This window comes from Canis lupus, chromosome X (genome assembly GCF_011100685.1).
Source record: "Canis lupus familiaris isolate Mischka breed German Shepherd chromosome X, alternate assembly UU_Cfam_GSD_1.0, whole genome shotgun sequence".
Lineage (NCBI taxonomy): Eukaryota > Metazoa > Chordata > Mammalia > Carnivora > Canidae > Canis > Canis lupus.
The window spans coordinates 105,277,203-105,295,012 of NC_049260.1; the positions used below are offsets into that span (position 1 = coordinate 105,277,203).

At 43.2% G+C, this 17,810-nt stretch overlaps 1 protein-coding gene across 1 annotated transcript in view; it reads right to left on the minus strand.

Moving 5' to 3' along the window:
• Positions 1-17,810, minus strand: part of GPC3 (glypican 3) — a 440,745-nt gene that overhangs the window by 42,829 nt on the left and 380,106 nt on the right. Inside the window, exon 7 of the mRNA XM_038586609.1 lies at positions 15,010-15,169. Within this exon, the coding sequence (XP_038442537.1) occupies positions 15,010-15,169 (160 nt within the window). The remainder of the gene's footprint in view (positions 1-15,009; positions 15,170-17,810) is intronic.

Below are 17,810 nucleotides of genomic sequence, written 5' to 3' on the forward strand. Positions count from 1 at the left end.
TGTAATGGTCTGAGCAAAAGTAAAGAGGTGGTAATGAGACTGACATGTTCAGGCAAAAGATGCACATTTATAGCTCATTTATAGCTATGAAAATTTCCAGAGGACACTGTGGGATCATTAGCAAATCCATGGTCTCATGATCTGAGTTCAGGGTTAATAGGCAGCATGGCCTGGGGGGCCTGAAATCCCAGGCAGCATAGTCCTCACTGCAACTTGACTCCAATGCTGAGCTGCATGCACAGGCTACAGGGCATGGACATTTGTGACTTCCTGGCTAAGGTGTCTAACTCCTGGGAGTGCCTGCCACTGAGACCCTGACATGGACCAGAGAGCAAGAGAGAAGATGTAAAGCTAACAAGAAAATAAGAACTCATCCTTTAGCCACTGGAAAAGCGTGTTGCTTAAAGCAACTGGATTCCTGATTGAAACACTCCAACGGGGGATGAGGAAGTGCTTTGGAAAGTACAAAGTGATTAAATGAAGCAAATCTATACATTCACAGACACACACAGACACACACACACATAATTAGCATAATTACCAAAATAAGAAAAGGTTCATCGTTGGAAAAGAACAGCACAATGTGATGTATTCTCTTAAAATTCAATACTCCTCTAACCTTGCCCTTTTAATTTTACAAATGCTGGATGTGTTTTATGTTTGAAAATTCATTTGGAAACCATTGAGGTCATCATTTGGATAGGCTTGTTTTAATTCATATTCCCCCTGATGTTTGCCCTTGTGAGCAGAACAGACATGGTGAAGGCAGGATGGATTTATACACATTGTGGTGGGCCTTTTCCAAGAATAATAAATTCTTTGGTTTCCAAAACATTTAAGATGAACTGATACACCCTACATGGGGACCTGGTGACCTGGTTGGCTCTATCCATATTCCTCCAAATGACTCAGTGATGTTTTCAGCTTTTCTTGCCCTCATGTTGTCCCTCAGTGCCCTTGATTTTGTTAGCTTTTCAATATTTTACGCTTCTCTGTGCAGTTTATTTATCTGCAAAACAGAAATAATAATGGTACCTACCTCACAGTGCTGTTGGGAGGATAATTAATTGCTCCATGTCAAATGCTTAAAACAGTGCCTGGTACAGCGTAAGCACTCAAAAAGTGAGCCATTATTATCTTGCTAAACCTATCACGCTCTCTCTCTGAATGGCATTCTGGCATCTGCCCATTTGCCCGAGGTGGAAACACCAACCTTGCCCTTGACTACTCTTACTTCCTCATCCTGCCACATCTGAACAATCAGGCTGTTGATTCTTCTTTTTAAGATTTATTTATTTATTTATTTATTTATTTATTTATTTATTTATGAGACACACACACACAGAATCAGAGATGTAGGCAGAGGGAGAAGCAGGCTCCCCACAGAGAGCCTGATGTGGGACTTGATCCCAGAATCTGGGATCACGCCCTGAGCTGAAGGCAGATGCTTAACCACTGAACTAGCCAGGCATCCCTGTTGCTTCTTCTTAAAGATTTCTTCCTCATGGAGATTTCCAAAATGCAATTCTGACCAAGTAATAATTCTCCCATAACTTGTACTCTCTCATACTCCCAACTTACACACACACACACACATACACAGAGTAGCCAACCAGAGTGCCACCTTCCACGTCTTGTCAGCATTCCCTGCAGTATTACGTTGAGAAGAATTACGAGGTCACATCTGGGCCCTGTGCAGTGGGGTGCCATGATTGATGATCAATGTCTGCCATAGGAGGAGTGGTGGCTGGGGAGGCCGATGAGCCGTATGTTGTCAATTTGTAGACCCTGCCACAGGATCAAGGCCAGGCTCTTTAACAAGGCATAGAAGGCTCTCATGATCTGACCCCTCACCAATCTTCCAGCCTTACCTCTGTCCCTGTCTGCTCTGGCCACACCGAACTGCATACTGTTCCCAGAACCCTCATGTTCTTTCTCACCTCCACGTCTTATCACATACTATCCTCTTAGTATACAATGCTCCCCTCTTTCCACCTGACTCCTACACACTGTTTAAGACTCAGCTTACTTTCTCACCACCCCAGTCTGGGTGTGAAGCTTTTCCTTTGTCCTTCCACAGCTCCTGGTGCACGTTGCAATCAGTGTTTAACCACATCACATTATAATTATCTGGTTAGGTGTCTGTTGTCCCCGCCTCCCTTCACCGCTCCCCAACCAGCCCAGGAATGTCCATGGGCAGGTGCTGTGCTTGTTCATTTTTGTATGGCCAGAGTCACACAACCAAAACTTACCAAGCACCAGTCATGTGTCAGTTCTGGGAACTGGCTGACTTCAAACTGATAAATGCTAGAGTGGGTATTAACACAGCAGTCTGTCTGGGGCAAGACTTCACTGAGAAGGAAGCTATATCTGAACTAAGTCTTAAAGGTACAAAAAGGGAAACCATTACAGGCTAATGGACCAGTGTGTGGAGTATTAACAACAGCCACCAGTTATTGGAACCCACTAATGGTGTAGGCCGTGGGCTGAGTGCTTTATGGATACTATGAAGACACTTATAAAGGCTAGAATGGGTAAGCTTAAAGAGCAGAATGGAAAGTTCAGGAACAGTGAGAATTTCAAGGTTGTTGGAACACAGGATGGGGCAAGGGTTAGTGGGAGCCAAGGTTAAAGAAATGAATTGGGGCTAGATTAAGAAAGGCTGGGCTGACAGATCTGGCTTCCTTACCCCTCATTCATGCTCAGAATCCAAGGAGAGCCAGGAGAATGCCCGTCAGATTGCAAGCTGGCTAGTAGTCAGTGGGAAGGCTACCACCTCTCTTTGAAGGCAAGCAGACTAATTTTCATTTCTTAAGCCAAACTTGGTTCTAAATCCCCGTGGGGTGCTGAAAATACTGGTTGAGCCTAAAGTGTGACTTGTGTATTCAGGGTCAGGGAGTCCTAGAACAGAAATGCACATGATTTCCACAGATGCTGTCTAAATCATTACCACTGACCCAAACAAATCCATCCATTCTGCTCTACCATTCCACATGAAGTGGCGTGTGGGGAGAAGGAAAGCTAGAAAAAAAAAAAACTAAATGGAGAGAAAAATTCATGGTTCCACGCTCCAAACAGCCTAAGTCAGAAAGATATTAGTGCAGAAAGGTGCAATCTCTGGATGCTGAAACGAGGAAGAACTCATGGGCCTGCAGACACAAAGTCCCCAAGTTCCTTGTCATTACTGACTCAGCCTTTCAGGGCTGTGTGTCATAGACCGGTTCAGAACCCTACAGAAGCAGAGCATGGACACTCCTAAGTGCCACTGCATACTTGTATAGAAAATCTCTGGGGTGTTTGGGGGACTCGGTTGAGAGTTTGCCTTCAGCTCAGGTCATGATCCCGGGGTCTTGGGATCGAGCCCCAGGTCAGGTTCCTTGCTTAGGCGGGATTCTGCTTCTCCCTCTGCCTCTGCCCCTTCCCCAACTTGTGTACTCACTCTCTCTCTCTCTCTTCTCTCAAATAAATAAATAAAATCTAAAAAAAGAAAAAAAAGAAAGAAAACCTCTGATTCCCTGATCGAACCACATTTTGGGAGAACCTCATTCCTTGGACCTCTAGCAATTGGTGCTATATGTGAGTATGAGTAATATGTTGCCTCCCCACACAAACAAGAAAGAAATGTTGAAAAGGAGAGTGGGGGTGTGTTCCAAATTTAGCTTTCCTTCCAACCTCTGCCCATATGGTCGGTGGTTAAAAAAGTGATTACCAAGCCAACAAAATGTAACCTGATATTAGGAGTTCCAGTCTAACTCTGAGAAACCAGGGTTAATACCAGCATGTGGTATTCATTGGTCATAATGCTGCCTGATATGGGGAGACTGGACGCTGAAAGCAGTCCTCACCCCAGGGCTCCACAACCTGGCCTACAAGACTCCCATCTTGTGCAATGGGACTGATGAGATTTCCAGGGGTTAAGTAGAGAGATTTCAGTGAGAGCCCATCAACCTCAACAGGGAATGAGGGGTTTTGAGAAAAAAGTTTATGGATCTGGTTAACAGCTTCCAAGTTAGGAAGTTTCCAAGTCTAGGATTCTAAAGGAATCCTAGATTTCAGAGTAACTGAAAATGAGGGGCTCTTGCATTTTCTAGCATAACTTAGGAAGAGAGAAACTTTCCCTCACTCATAGGTGGACAAAGCTATTGAATTAAGCCTAGATAAGGATGATAAAGGAAGGAAAACAAATCTTCCAAAGTATCCCTTCAAGCTATACTGGTAAATGTTTCACAAATGGCTCTAAAAGAAAAGCATGCATGTCAGATCAATTTTTGATGGAATATAGGATGTGGAACACACAATGTCCAAATAATAAAAAAATAGACAATACTCATTATAAATTCTATATAGCCAATTGATTCTCACAGAATCCTTCCATCAATTTTTGCCAGGCTCTTATATCGGTAGCCCAACCAGGGTGGTGACTGACAGGTAAGTGTAGTTCCTGCAAGAACACTGGCTGATACATTGATTTACATTAAGGAACAAAAATGAATCAACAAAGATATATGTCAGAATCTCATTCCTCCATCAGTGATGGCAGTGACTTCTCTGCTAGATTGGATAACAGTTTTTGAATACTGAAGAATGGACTCTCAATGTTTTGTGCCTCTCACAATGTAATGGCTATGGAACAAACACGATTTCAAGTTTAATCCACACTGCTAAAGTCTTCCTATCACTTCCTTAAGTCTAGAGTCTAGACAGTCAAAACAATAAATCGAGCCCTGATTTATAGTTTTTGCTGCTTTCTGTGGAGTAAATATTTCCTACACAGTCAATATTAAGCTACTGATGTGATGCATCCGGAGACATAGCAGCACACCACTGCCCTCACCCCCCATTTCAACTACTGCTTTTGGGTCTGTTCCACCATTGGCTCCAACAGGAAGGGGAGACAAGGCAGAGACACAGACAGCAGGCTACTCCTCCCTTCTCAGAGTGGGGTCTGCTGCTCTCCTAATTTTTTTGCCAATCTGTGAGGAGACAAGCACAGAAATTGAAAGTAAGCACTTAGTGATTTTTTTAAAAAAATTATTTATTTATTTATTCATGAGAGACAGAGAGAGAGAGTCAGAGACATAGGCAGAGGGAGAATCAGGCTCCCTGCGGGGAAAAAACTCAATCTCAGGATCCCAGGATCACAACCTGAGCCAAAGGCAGACGCTCAACCACTGAGTCACCCAGGTGCTCCAGCACTTAATGATTTTTATAGCAATTTCACAGAGAGATTTTTTTAGGACCATTGAGTCTCCTAATTAAAAACTGTGGCTTATATTCTGTAGGCCTTTTTGTGATTTCTTTTTTGTAGTAGTTCAATTTTATTATGTTTTACAAAACTATCGGTCCATGACAGGTTCAGGAGGAACAAATCTCCCCACCCCCGCCACCTCCCAGTCCTTCAGTCCAGATAACTTAAGATGCACTGGTCTATTCTGTGAAGCCAGGGTCAGAAGGAACAGAGTGGTATGGGAGAAGGGCATGGCCCAGACAACCTTGGTATTGACCATCCCGCCATTCAGGCTAACCATTCAGAGCTGAAGGAGGGGCTGTAGCCAGTTTGCTTTTCTAACAAAGGGGCAGGAAGGCTATAAGCCTGTAAATAATTGGGGAGAAATGAGAATTGGGGTTCTAGAGCCTGTGAGTGACAGACAGGATGTTGAAAGGAGCTACTTCCTGGAAAAATCTCTGTCATTCCTAAGGATCCATTTGTGTAGGAAAATAGTTGCAGAAAATCATAATTGGTGACATGTGCTCAAATATGACCAGAGAGGGTAACTTCTCCATTTCTCTTTCCTCCCCCCAGCCGAAAAATTGCCTCACTGGTTTGTTCTACCATCTTGGTTCTCTTTTGCTCTATGTGCGTGATTGAATCATCATAAGACCACAGCATCTCAGAGCCATTCAGGACCATGGAAATCAAGAGCCCTGCTCACTATCTGACATCCTACTCCACCCTCACCCAGCCAATCTTTCTGATAGATGGTTATTTAATCTCTAGTCAAATATCTCCAGAGTCAGAAAGCTCATTGTTCCCTAGAGCAATCCATGCCACTGAGAAATAGCTTGAAGGGTTAGAAAGTTCCCCTTTTGTCAAGTGAAAACATATCTCCTGGTACATGCCATGTATTGGTTCCAGAACCACCTTCATCTTCTACACGCAAGACCTCAAAATATTAGACGACAACATTCACACTCCCTAATTCTTTTCTTGCATAGACTAACCATCACTGCTTCTTCTCACTATCTTTCCACTAACCCTGTTTGCAGATTCTTCACCATCCTCCTCACTCTCCTCAAGAGGTACTCTAGGCTCCATGATGTGTCACACAGCATGTCCTGTCCACTTCACTATTGACTGGAGCTGGAATCACCTGTATCTTTGCTCACAATTTCAGCTGCTAGAAGTCAAAGTCTACTTTGAGGAAGCTAATTAAAGAAGCAGTGAGGTTAAAACCTACCAAATATTAGGCAAAAGGAAGCAAATGCTGAAAAGTAAACATAGCATATGGATAAACGAAATATTTATTGAACATCTACTAAGTAACAATGACAAGGCAAGGCGGGGGAGGGTTACAGAGGTTGGTGACCAAGAGCTGATTAGGTGTATACATACAATGAAAAAGACTTGCTTTCTACCCTCCATGGAACTCATTGTTAGTCTAGGACAGTACTTTGTTCTGAAACCCATCCCGAAGTTGCTAATGAAATTGCTCCCCACTCTGGCATAGACTCTTCTCCGACACCAGAATTTACAGAATAGCCTCTACTGATTTTTATTTATCCGGTAATTATATTATGGCTTAAGATCACCAAATGAGCTACAAATTAAGAGATTCTGTCTGCAGTGGTCTCCCATTGTCACCTTAAAGGCTTACTTACCCTCACTCATACCCATTAGGATTGTTTAGAAAAAAATCAAAAGGAAGTTTTTTAAAAATTCCATAAGTATATTTAGAAATGTTAAGAACCATAAGTGCCGGGATCCCTGGGTGGCGCAGCGGTTTGGCGCCTGCCTTTGGCCCAGGGCGCGATCCTGGAGACCCGGGATCGAATCCCACATCAGGCTCCCGGTGCATGGAGCCTGCTTCTCCCTCTGCCTATGTCTCTGTGCCTCTCTCTCTCTCTCTCTGTGACTATCATAAATAAATAAAAATTAAAAAAAAAAAAAAAAAGAACCATAAGTGCCATGGATCATCTTACTGGATCATTAAACATTTCATAGCCAGGTATGTACGTAGGCAGATACTATAACAAGCTCTCCTTTCAAAAAAACTAACCAAACAGGAAAAAAGGAAAACAACCAAATAAAAACGTGCCAGTAACTTCATTCCTACTGAAGAAAACTGGAAATCTCCTTGCACCTGACCCAGGCAACTAAGGGGGAGAAAAAGATAGTTGGCTACACCTTTTTGCCATATTAACCAAAGTTCAAGGACAGCATGGTCTGAATTGGAGACAGAGACCTGAGGATTTGTGTGCGCGTGTGTGTGGATGTGTGTGCATGTGTATGCGTAGTTTCAGGGGTTTCATGGAAGGTCAGCAATTGCAAAGCATCTGGTGGCTTTGAGTGCCTCCTCCTGTCAGAGGAGGACGTCAGGCTGGTTTCCTAACTCATCTCCATGTGTGACCACTGGGACTGGTGGCACCTGACACCTTTGGTCTCTGTCTTGCTCTGCAGGGTCATGATCCCTTGTTATACTGGGCTCCTCTGATGTGGCTCATGCAAGAGATAATTGCACAGGTTTCATTAAATGTCACATCTTTCTCTCTTTCTGAGATGGTATTTCTCCTTGAGGGGGAACACTTCCCAGTCGATGGTGTACACCTCTGCTTTTCCAGATCCCTTGTGAATGTTATCTTCCAGGAAAGGTTTCAGCTCAGCTAGAGGCTTTGGGCTTGCTACCTTCCTGCTGGTTCTTCTTTCAATTTTCTATCAACTAAGTGTTGAACCTCTCCCTCCCATTCCCTTCTATCACACTAGATTACCACAATTTGGGCGAGGCTGTCACTAAGTTGGCCAACATGGCTTCATCCAGAGAAAATCAATCTCACCATTTAGGCAGATTCATATATTCAACAGTTTCCTTTTAATTTGAAACTGATCATAAGCTGTAATATAATGGCCACAGATTGTTTGCACTCCCCTCTAACACTCCCCTAATTCTTAGAGTTTCATGGAATGTCCACCAGCAAGTGTAACTATCATAGAGTTACCCTTGATGAAAGCCTCCTAGCCCAATAGCTCAGGCAGGAAAGTATCACAGGTCAGTAAGCCTAGAAAAGTGAACCCCCGAATATCTCACAAATAACAACACACTCCTTAAAGCATCTCAAGTTATGGTAACTTTATGGAAAGTTTTTAACCTTCCCTTACTCTCATCTATCACCAGCTTACCTGTACTCATTCCCTAGGTGATGCTAAAGCATGGAGAAGGGCCTTTTCTGGGTACACTTATTGAACTGGGCATATAATATCACTCACTGTTACAGCTCACATCAAAATCCATCTCTGTGAGCCATGAAAACTGCACAAAGCTCTGAGCTGAGGTGGAATTGGCTGTCTTGTCAATGTATTAGTAAGAACCACCTTGTCTGTATCCGTGTGGAGAGTGCTATGATAGTAAGCTTTGCTTCCTTCAGCTTCCCTATGGCATTTGTTCTTGAAAAGATCAACGCATGAAAGCAGATTTCTTAGAGCTAAGAGCAAGATAGAATGGGGAAGAAAAATCACAGGCCCTTTCTTGACCTTCCCAACTCATCCACCCTTGCTCTCACTGTCCCACTAACACCAAAGAAAACAAAACATAACTAGCTGTGATTCTTTCAAGATGTAGGTGACTACCACTGTTGTGACTGTGGTTACTTGCACCACTCAGCAGACATATTTGTCATTGTTGAAATGCCTTCTCACTGGTCTGGAAACAAGTTAATGAGTAACTGAAAAGGCTATCTTGGGGATGGAGAAGGAGCATATTATAATGAAAATAGTTGGCCAGAACATTGGGGACTTAATTTCTAATTTTAGCTACAGGCTTTTGGCAACTATAACTTACAACCCAATGGTACTAAACAGTATTAACAATATTACCCCAAATGAGAAACTGCTTTACAGTTTATAAAGTACTTTTATGTCCTTTATCACCTGTGTTTCATTCCACAACTTTTGAAGTTGGCAAGTCTGGAAATTTTTTTAAAAGATGCATTTATTTAAAAAAAAATGTATTTATTTATTTGAGAGAGAGAGAGAGAGAGAAAGCAAGAGAGTGTATGAGTTGGAGGAGGGGCAGAGGGAGAGAGAGAATCTCAAGCAGACTCCCCGCTGAGTGCAGAGCCCAATGTGGGGCTCAATCTCAGGACCTGAGATCATGACCTGAGCCAAAATCAAGAGTTGGATATTCAACAGATGGAGCCACTCAGGGGCCCCTGCAGGTCAGGAAATATTTTATCATTTTTTCAGAGGAGGAAACTGAGTCTCAGAGGAGCTGAGTGACTCTGTCCAAGGCCACAAGACTGTGTGTTTGACTCTGTAGATGAAATGCTCTTCCTTCCTTGAATGTCTCAAGCATCAGCAACCTGAAGTAGAAAGGTATCGCGTTCATCCATCACACAGGCTCCACCTCACAGTGAACGGCACGAGGTCCTCTTAACTGGGGTCACATGTTTGAGGGACTGACATCACAAGAAAGAAGGTAGGAGGGAGTCACTACAAGATGCTGCTTGGGAACTCCAGGAGCGGGTTACTTAGCGAGAAGCAAAGGGTGCAGAGGAAGTAGGATTGTCAAACTATAGAATACATTTTGGGAAAACTGCCATAATTTACTCCTAGACTTATGACCAGTAGGGTAGTATAAATAGATATATTACTGTGTCCACATGTATTTTGATCTCTGAACAGGACTCAACAACTTTCCCATTAAAAAAAAAAAAAACCCAGGACATGTCATTCCTCTACAAACTTTCTACTGATGCTTGGGCCTGCAATGTGATTTGTTCTAAAACATTCTAACCTTGCAGATGTCACCCGTGAGAAAAGGCCCATTATAAAGTTCCTCCGTCGGTTTTATCCTTCTCACCAAACCAACCCATTAAAGAATTTCATCAGACAATGTGGCTACCGGCCTACGTTATGAAGGTCTGACTCGACAACTCAAAAGAGCTAAGCCGTCCAAGTGTCCTTCCCCTTCACTATGTGTGCAGGCTCGCAAAGGTCAGAATATAAGGTTACATTTGAGGCACTAAGAAAATGAATGAAAATCACTAGCCTAAAAAAAAACATGTCCTAAATGCTATTTTTTTTTTAGTTGTTCTTTTGCCTCCAGATGGTAAAGGAACAGCGAGGAGGAAATATTGAGTGTGGAGACCCATGGGGCCCACAGCTGTGAGTCCTAATACCCCACCCCCAGCACTGCTGGGGCAGAGCGGACAGCTGCTTCTCCTCCTGACACCTGGACACGACCGCGCAGGATGGCAAGAGAGACCTGCCCTGGCCCAACTTCACCTCCCCCCTGACTCCCAGCCAGCGAGGGATCCAGTGGCAGCTTTTCTCTTTGCGGTCCCCACACCAACACAGTGAAACTGAAAGTTTCTTGAGGGTGAACAGTACCACAAGAAACATCTGTTTAAACGGGGAAGAAACACCCATTTGGCTTTAATATTGGTACAAGTTGGGGATCCCTGGGTAGCTCAGCGGTTTGGCGCCTGCCTTTGGCCCAGGGCGCAATCCTGGAGTCCCGGGATCAAGTCCCGCGTCGGGCTCCCTGCATGGAGCCTGCTTCTCCCTCCTCCTGTGTCTCTGCCTCTCTCTCTCTCTCTATCATAAATAAATAAATCTTTAAAAAAATATTGGTTCAAGTTCTAAGCCCAATATGTGCTTCATGAAGCTACCTCCTCAGCTCGCCACCAACCGGCTGGAGCCACTGTCCTCCCATGTGGCAACCAGCAATGTGTTTATCTTCTACAGCCTGTTCCCACTTTCTTCATGCAAGGAACTAGGCTTCCACAGCATCCGTGATCACTTCCCCTTGTCTTTGACAACTAGCTTGAGTTAATATTGTCTTCTTCCTTTTTTTTCTTTTTGGATTTTATTTATTTATTCATGAGAGACACAGAGAGAGAGGCAGAGACACAGAGAGAGAGGCAGGTTCCCCATGGGGAGCCCAATGCAGGACTTGATCCTAGGACCTCGGGATCGTGACCTGAGCCGAAGGCAGATGCTCAACCCCTGAGCCACCAGGTGCCCCATATTTTATTTTTCTGACTTGCAGTGATAGAGATCTTAGGCTCACCAGATTATTCAGGCTATACCCACAGAATAGTGCAAGCTCTGGAGCAAGAACAAGCCCAGGGAGGCAGGGGGTGAGGGAGTGGTAACAGGTATCCCTGAGATGGGTGTTTCTTACTGGGTTGCTTTGTAAGCCTGTTTCAATTGTGCTTCCAAGAGCAGGTGTGTGTGCGTGCGTGTGTGCGTGTGCGCGTGTGCAGGCATGCACCTATATGAGTACAGGCACATGTGTGCATGGTTTTCCATGTGGGTGAGAGTCAGGACTTGGCGGAGAGGGGGAGATGCTTAAGATGCTTAGTCATCATGTCTTGGCTAGGGACACCTGGCCAGAGCTTGCAAAGCTTCTCAGGAATCAGCCGCAGCCAAAGCACCAGGAGTAGCCAGCTTCCCAAACAGCTTACAATAAGAGCTTTGACAAGGTGGGTAACTGGGAACGATGCTGATGGCAGCCGGGCAACAAGACGGTCCATTTATTGCACCAGCTCCACCGCGGATGGTCTGTCTTTGGGAGGGAGTCTGAACACGGTGTTCAGTGCAAAAGCATTTTCTAACTTATGGGCTAAATTCTACCTTTGCAGAAAATATGTGCCGAGCTAGGGATGCTGAGAAAGCCAAAGAGCTTCAGAGGTTTGGGATTAATAATAGCAGTCCCCCAATTGTCATAAATATCTGTAGAACTCAACAGGTTGCAAAGCACTTTTACACTCATTGTCACCTTTGTTTTCCACCACTCATTGAGGTTGGGGAGGATGCGTATCCCCCACATTACAGTTGGAGAAACTGAGGCTCAGAGCACTACATAACCTGCTAAAGGTCTCACTGTGAGTAAATGTGCTAGAACTGGAACCCAAGTGTCTTAATCTATCCTATGGGTCACCAGGCCTCAGGCCTCTTTTGTACTTCCTCCAACACTTGGCTCATTGTGGGCCAGCTTAGTGGCTTCTTAGATGCTTCAAGTTTGAAACCTAAATGCCATAAGTGCTCAATTGGAAGGCGGTAAGGGTTGCAAACACATCACCTAGGGATCTTGTTAACCTGACCTATGATTCAGCAGGTCTCGAGGTGGGCCCTTAGAGTCTGCATTTCTAGCAACTCCCAGATGATACAGACATTACTGGTCCACGGGTCCCACCTGGAGTAGCAAGAGGTACTGAGGATACTGCTGAATGTTGGTTACCTGGTCTTAAACTAATACAACAAGCTAATTCTAAGCAACGTCTGCAGGCTCTTTGAGCTTCCAGAGGTCAGCAGTAGCAGTAACAGACCAGTTGTTGTACTAGTAGGTAGCATTTTTTGAGTGCTTACCAGGTGCTAGGCACCTTGCCAAATGCTTTGAATGGATGATTTCATTATTATTATGATGATGTTATTGAATTGCCACAATCATATGTAACAGAGAAAAACAAAGGGAAACCTACAAGGTCAGAAGAAAACTCTAATTATGATGTCCCCCAGACTCCAATAAGCACCCTGCCAGGTACTAAAGCCAAATCAATGAACACGATTACAGATTGCCAGCACTAGAATGGCCCATGAGGACTGGGCATTCTCTTGGTTTTGCAAATGGAGACTGACTTTCCAAAGGAGGAAGGGGCTTGCCCTAGGACACATGGGAGTTAGAAGCAAAGTCAGGAATAGAGGTGTCCTGCAAGAAGTGAGCCAGGGCAGCCAGCCAGTAGGACCACTCATTGGTTATGGTGTAAAAGGTCTGTTCTGGGACAAAAGGGAGATAAAAGAGGGTCTGAACCTCCTCTGAGCCTGGTGTTTTGTTTTTGTTTTTTTGTTTTTCATTTTTTATTCCCAAGTTGTGTTTTGGAGGAAAAAATGTGAAAGTTCTAAGTGAGATGGCAGTAAACGCACATGGTGTTCCAAGTCTGGTTGACTAAGTGGATGTTGATGAATCACTGGGACCAGATGGCATCTACCCAGATTTGGGGTAAAATTGTGTAACAGCTGACCAAAGTATATAGCCTGCCGTTCCAAAGAGCTATTGTGCCGTGAGCCTGGCAGATTGCCAACAAGTCTCCTCTCCATGAGAAGCATTTCAAAGGAGACTGAAGGAGCTCCAGGCCAGTAGGATCACTGAACATGTTACACAAGTGTAACCTATTGGGAGTAAGGCATCATTTTTCCTGTAAATTAAATTACCCACCATTTGTGTAGGTGTTTTACAGTTTACAAAGCACTTAGGGTTAATCATGCCTAACTAATTGACCAGAATTCTTTGAGAGGCTAAATGTGCTAGTGGACAAAGGGAAACCAGTGAATATAATCTATTTAGGTTTTGAAAAGGCCCTTGACAAGGTGCCCTACCAAACACTGCTGAAAAAAGTTAAGTCACCATGGCATCGTGGAGTGGTGTTTTGCAATGGACCGGGAAGTGGCTTATAGGCAGAAAAGTGAGAGGAGGGCTAGGCAGGGACATTTTTGGAGAAGTATGAAAAGTGGTGTGTCCCAAGGATTAATGCTGGAGCCAGTTAATATTTTGGTGAATCATCTGGGCAACCTTTAGATGACTGGAAGCTTTTCTGGATAGCGAAGAGCAGAACAGATTTCAGCCTTTTTACAAAAGTCTAGATGAGCAGAGAAGGAAGGATCAGAGTAGAGTTATTCAAAGAGTAGTCTCTGAAATCTCACTGTGTGGTTCTGAATCCTGACTCTACCCTTAGTGACTGCACAACCTTAAGCAAATTACCTTTTCCAGCATTAGTTTTCTCATCTGTAATGTGGGAATAGTAACAACCCCTTGTTCACAGTGAAAATGATATGAGACAATGCAAGCAAAGTTCCAGTACAGCACTCGCAGTATTGGTTAATGTCCAGTGAACATTGGCTTATATTATTTTTACTGATTATAAGGTGCCAGCCTCTGAGTGATCCCATTATGCCCTAGGAATGGAACTTGGGAGCCACTGCAGACTATTTCTTGAAAGCATTGGCAAAATTTGTGGTAGTAATTCAGAGAGGATGGGGATGTGTGTGAAAGATTTCATTCCAGGAAACTAACAATTATGGAGCACTGAATATGTGCTGGTACCAGGCTAGATGCTTTACAAACTTTCCCCCTTAATGTAATCCTGCAATAGTCCTGTGAAGTTGGGGTATTGATCCCCATTTGATGGACAAGGGAATGAAGACTCAGGAGGAAGAGAGCCAGAATGCAAATGCAAGTTTGCTCTACCCCCAAAGCTATTTTTTTTCACTTTATCACACTTAAAATGCAAATTTAACATTTTGATTCCAGGACAGTTAACATACAGTGGAGGGATGGGTGTAATTTAGGAAAGGACAGAAGAGTGGGATCTAATACGGAAATAAATGCGGGCAATGGTATGAAGATAGAAACAAGGGCAGTATGTTTATGCTTCCTTTTAAAGTTACCCCATTGTCAGTTTTCACAAGACTCCCAAGATTGCATTGCTTTTCATAACTGAGAAGAACCAAGGAAATATTCAATGGGAAACAGGGCCACCTGATTTGGTCTGATTGTTTTAGACAATAAAAAATAAAAACAGGAAGTTACCCTTTTAATCTACCTAGGTCTGGAGATGGGAGGAAAAGAGGGGTACCTGAAAACTTTTTTTTCTAGAGTATAGTATTTCTTTGCAAAGTTGATGGCATTGTAGGTTGTGGGGACTTTCAGAAAGTTACAGAGAGCAGAGTCAACTGGTGTTGAATCCACAAGCATAGCTATTTTGGCTTGGATGCCAGCTGGCTCACACACATACCTGCAAGGAAGCGGAGCTGGTTCCTCACTTTCATCGTGCCATCCCCGGAGCCCCCGATGCACTCGTCTTCATCGTCGCCACAGTCGCCACTTTCAAGCCCCTCCTCGTCAAGGTTTTTATCCAGAACTCTACCTTTGGGCACAGACATGGTTCTCAGGAGCTGAAAGAAAGGACCAGAAATGTAGCAGCATGTTAAGATTTATTTCTCAGGGAGGTCTGAAACAGTCTTACAAACAGGAGGCATTGAAAACTGCTGAATGAACTGCACAGAAGCTTTTAAAAACCATTTTCAAATGTAGGTAAGTGTAAACTGCTTATATTCTTTTTAAAAAAAATTATTTATTTGAGAGAAAGAGCTGGGGGGGAGGGGCAGAGGGAGAGAGAGGAGGAAGAGTCCCAAGCAGATTATGTGCTGAGCATAGAGCCAGATGGGCATCAATCTCATGACCCTGAGATCACTACCTGGCTGAAATCTCGAATTGGTCACTTAACTGACTGAGCCACCCAGGTGCCCCATATTCTTTTTTAAAAAATATTTATTTACTTGTTGTTTGTTTATTTTAGCAGGGAAGGGCAGAGGGAGTGGGAAAGGGAGAGAATCTCAAACAGACTCTGTGCTAAGCCCAGAGCCCAAAGTAGGGCTGGATCCCATGACACTGAGATCACTATGACCTGAGCTGCAACTAGCCAACTGAGCCACCCAGGTGCCCCAGCTGCTTATATTCTTTAGAATTTTATACTTACAGAACATTCCATAGCATCTGACATGATTCCCTACTCCTCCATGCTACTCCCACCACCCAGTAGCTGGTGTCTACTGCATTAGACCTTCTATACCATGGTATTTAAGTTCCTGAAAGCCTCCATGGTAGGAGAACTCACCAATGAGAAGCTTAAGGTGTACAATAGCCAAACTGTGGAAGGAGCCTTGGTGTCCATCGAAAGATGAATGGATAAAGAAGATGTGGTCTATATATACAACGGAATATTACTCAGCCATTAGAAACAACAAATACCCACCATTTGCTTCAACGTGGATGGAACTGGAGGGTATTATGCTGAGTGAAATAAGTCAATCGGAGAAGGACAAACATTATACGTTCTCATTCATTTGGGGAATATAAATAATAGTGAAAGGGAATAGAAGGGAAGGGAAAAGAAATAGGTAGGAAATATCAGAAAGGGAGACAAAACATAAAGACTCCTAACTCTGTGAAACGAACTAGGGGTGGTGGAAGGGGAGGAGGGTGGGGGGTGGGGGTGAATGGGTGACAGGCACTGAGGGGGGCACTTGACGGGATGAGCACTGGGTGTTATTCTGTATGTTGGCAAATTGAACATCAATAAAAAATAAATTTATTATTTTAAAAAAAGAAGCTTAAGGTGTGATAGACAAAGCATATTTATAGTCTGGGAGGACACCAAGATCAGGAAAGAGCCCTACAGAAGCCTCCTACAATTATATTTCCATTATATTACAACAAATGCTTCCCACCAGATAAAGAGATTACCAATGGCATTTTACACACATTTTAAATACATACTTACAATTAATTGCCAATGTACCATGCCTTGGTCACTAGAAAAACTTTAAAAATCTCTCCCTCTTTCACAATTTCTATAAGCTGGTTTGAAATTCATTTTGCTTTATTGTAAATAATATGCCTACCAAGAGGCATGTTTGTTTTACACCTCTGTGTCTGGCTTTTCAGTTATGTAATCAACTCCTTTTTAAAGATTTTATTTATTTATTCATGAGAGACACAGACAGAGGGGCAGAGATATAGGCAGAGGGAGAAACAGACTCTCTGTGGGGAGCCTGATGCGGGACTCAATCCCAGGACTCCATGATCACAACCTAAGCCAAAGGTAGATGCTAAACCACTGAGCCACCCTGTGCCCTAGTCAATGCCTTTATAATTTGATGGTGACTCTCACTTTCTCCAATTTCTCCATTGACCCGGAAGCCCAACCCACAACGCAAATCATGTCTGAGGGCGGCTCTTAGGCCCCATTTTACTTTTCCTTGCATTTCTCACCAAGGCTGTATTCCAGGGTCCTCTATTCCTGCCCCACCTCTCATTTTCAGTCCTAAAAGTCAGGCCCACTTCATACTTAAACAAATATTGGCCAAAAAAGATGCTGGATCTACCAAAAGTGAGATTTTGGTGATTGCACAAGAGGTATCCAGAAAAAATGCATATACAGACATATCCTGGTTTCTATTATCCATGTTCATTGTCACTGCAAAGTATACTTTTATGTTATCCACTTGTGATTTAACTCCTACATCAAGATCTACTTGGAACAAGCTATATATCATAGAGAAATGGGAGTATGGGTTTGTTTGGTTTTTTTTTTTTTTTTTGAGCAAAGAAAGAAAAGTCCAACAACTTCTAATGGTGTTGGAGAAGCCAAGCCACCTACCGTCTCCTACTCTAGCACCATCTCTATCCTCCTGCTCTAATGCATCCCTTCTCTGACCCTCCCTATTCCAACTTATCCTACACATCTAAATGTACAATATAGATGCATAGGCTAGGATAAGCTAGCCTAATGATTCTCAAATTTTTGGTCTCAGGGCCCCTTTACACTCATATTCAAAATCCAAGAGAACTTCTGTTTATACAAGAAGTTGTTTATATCTATTGACATTTACCATCTTAGAAATTATAACTGAGAAATGTAAAAAATACTTAATAACTTGTTTACACTTAACCATAATAAATCCATAATGTGTTAACATATATAACATTTTCTAATGAAAAAAGAAATATATTTTCCCCTGATATAAAATAGTT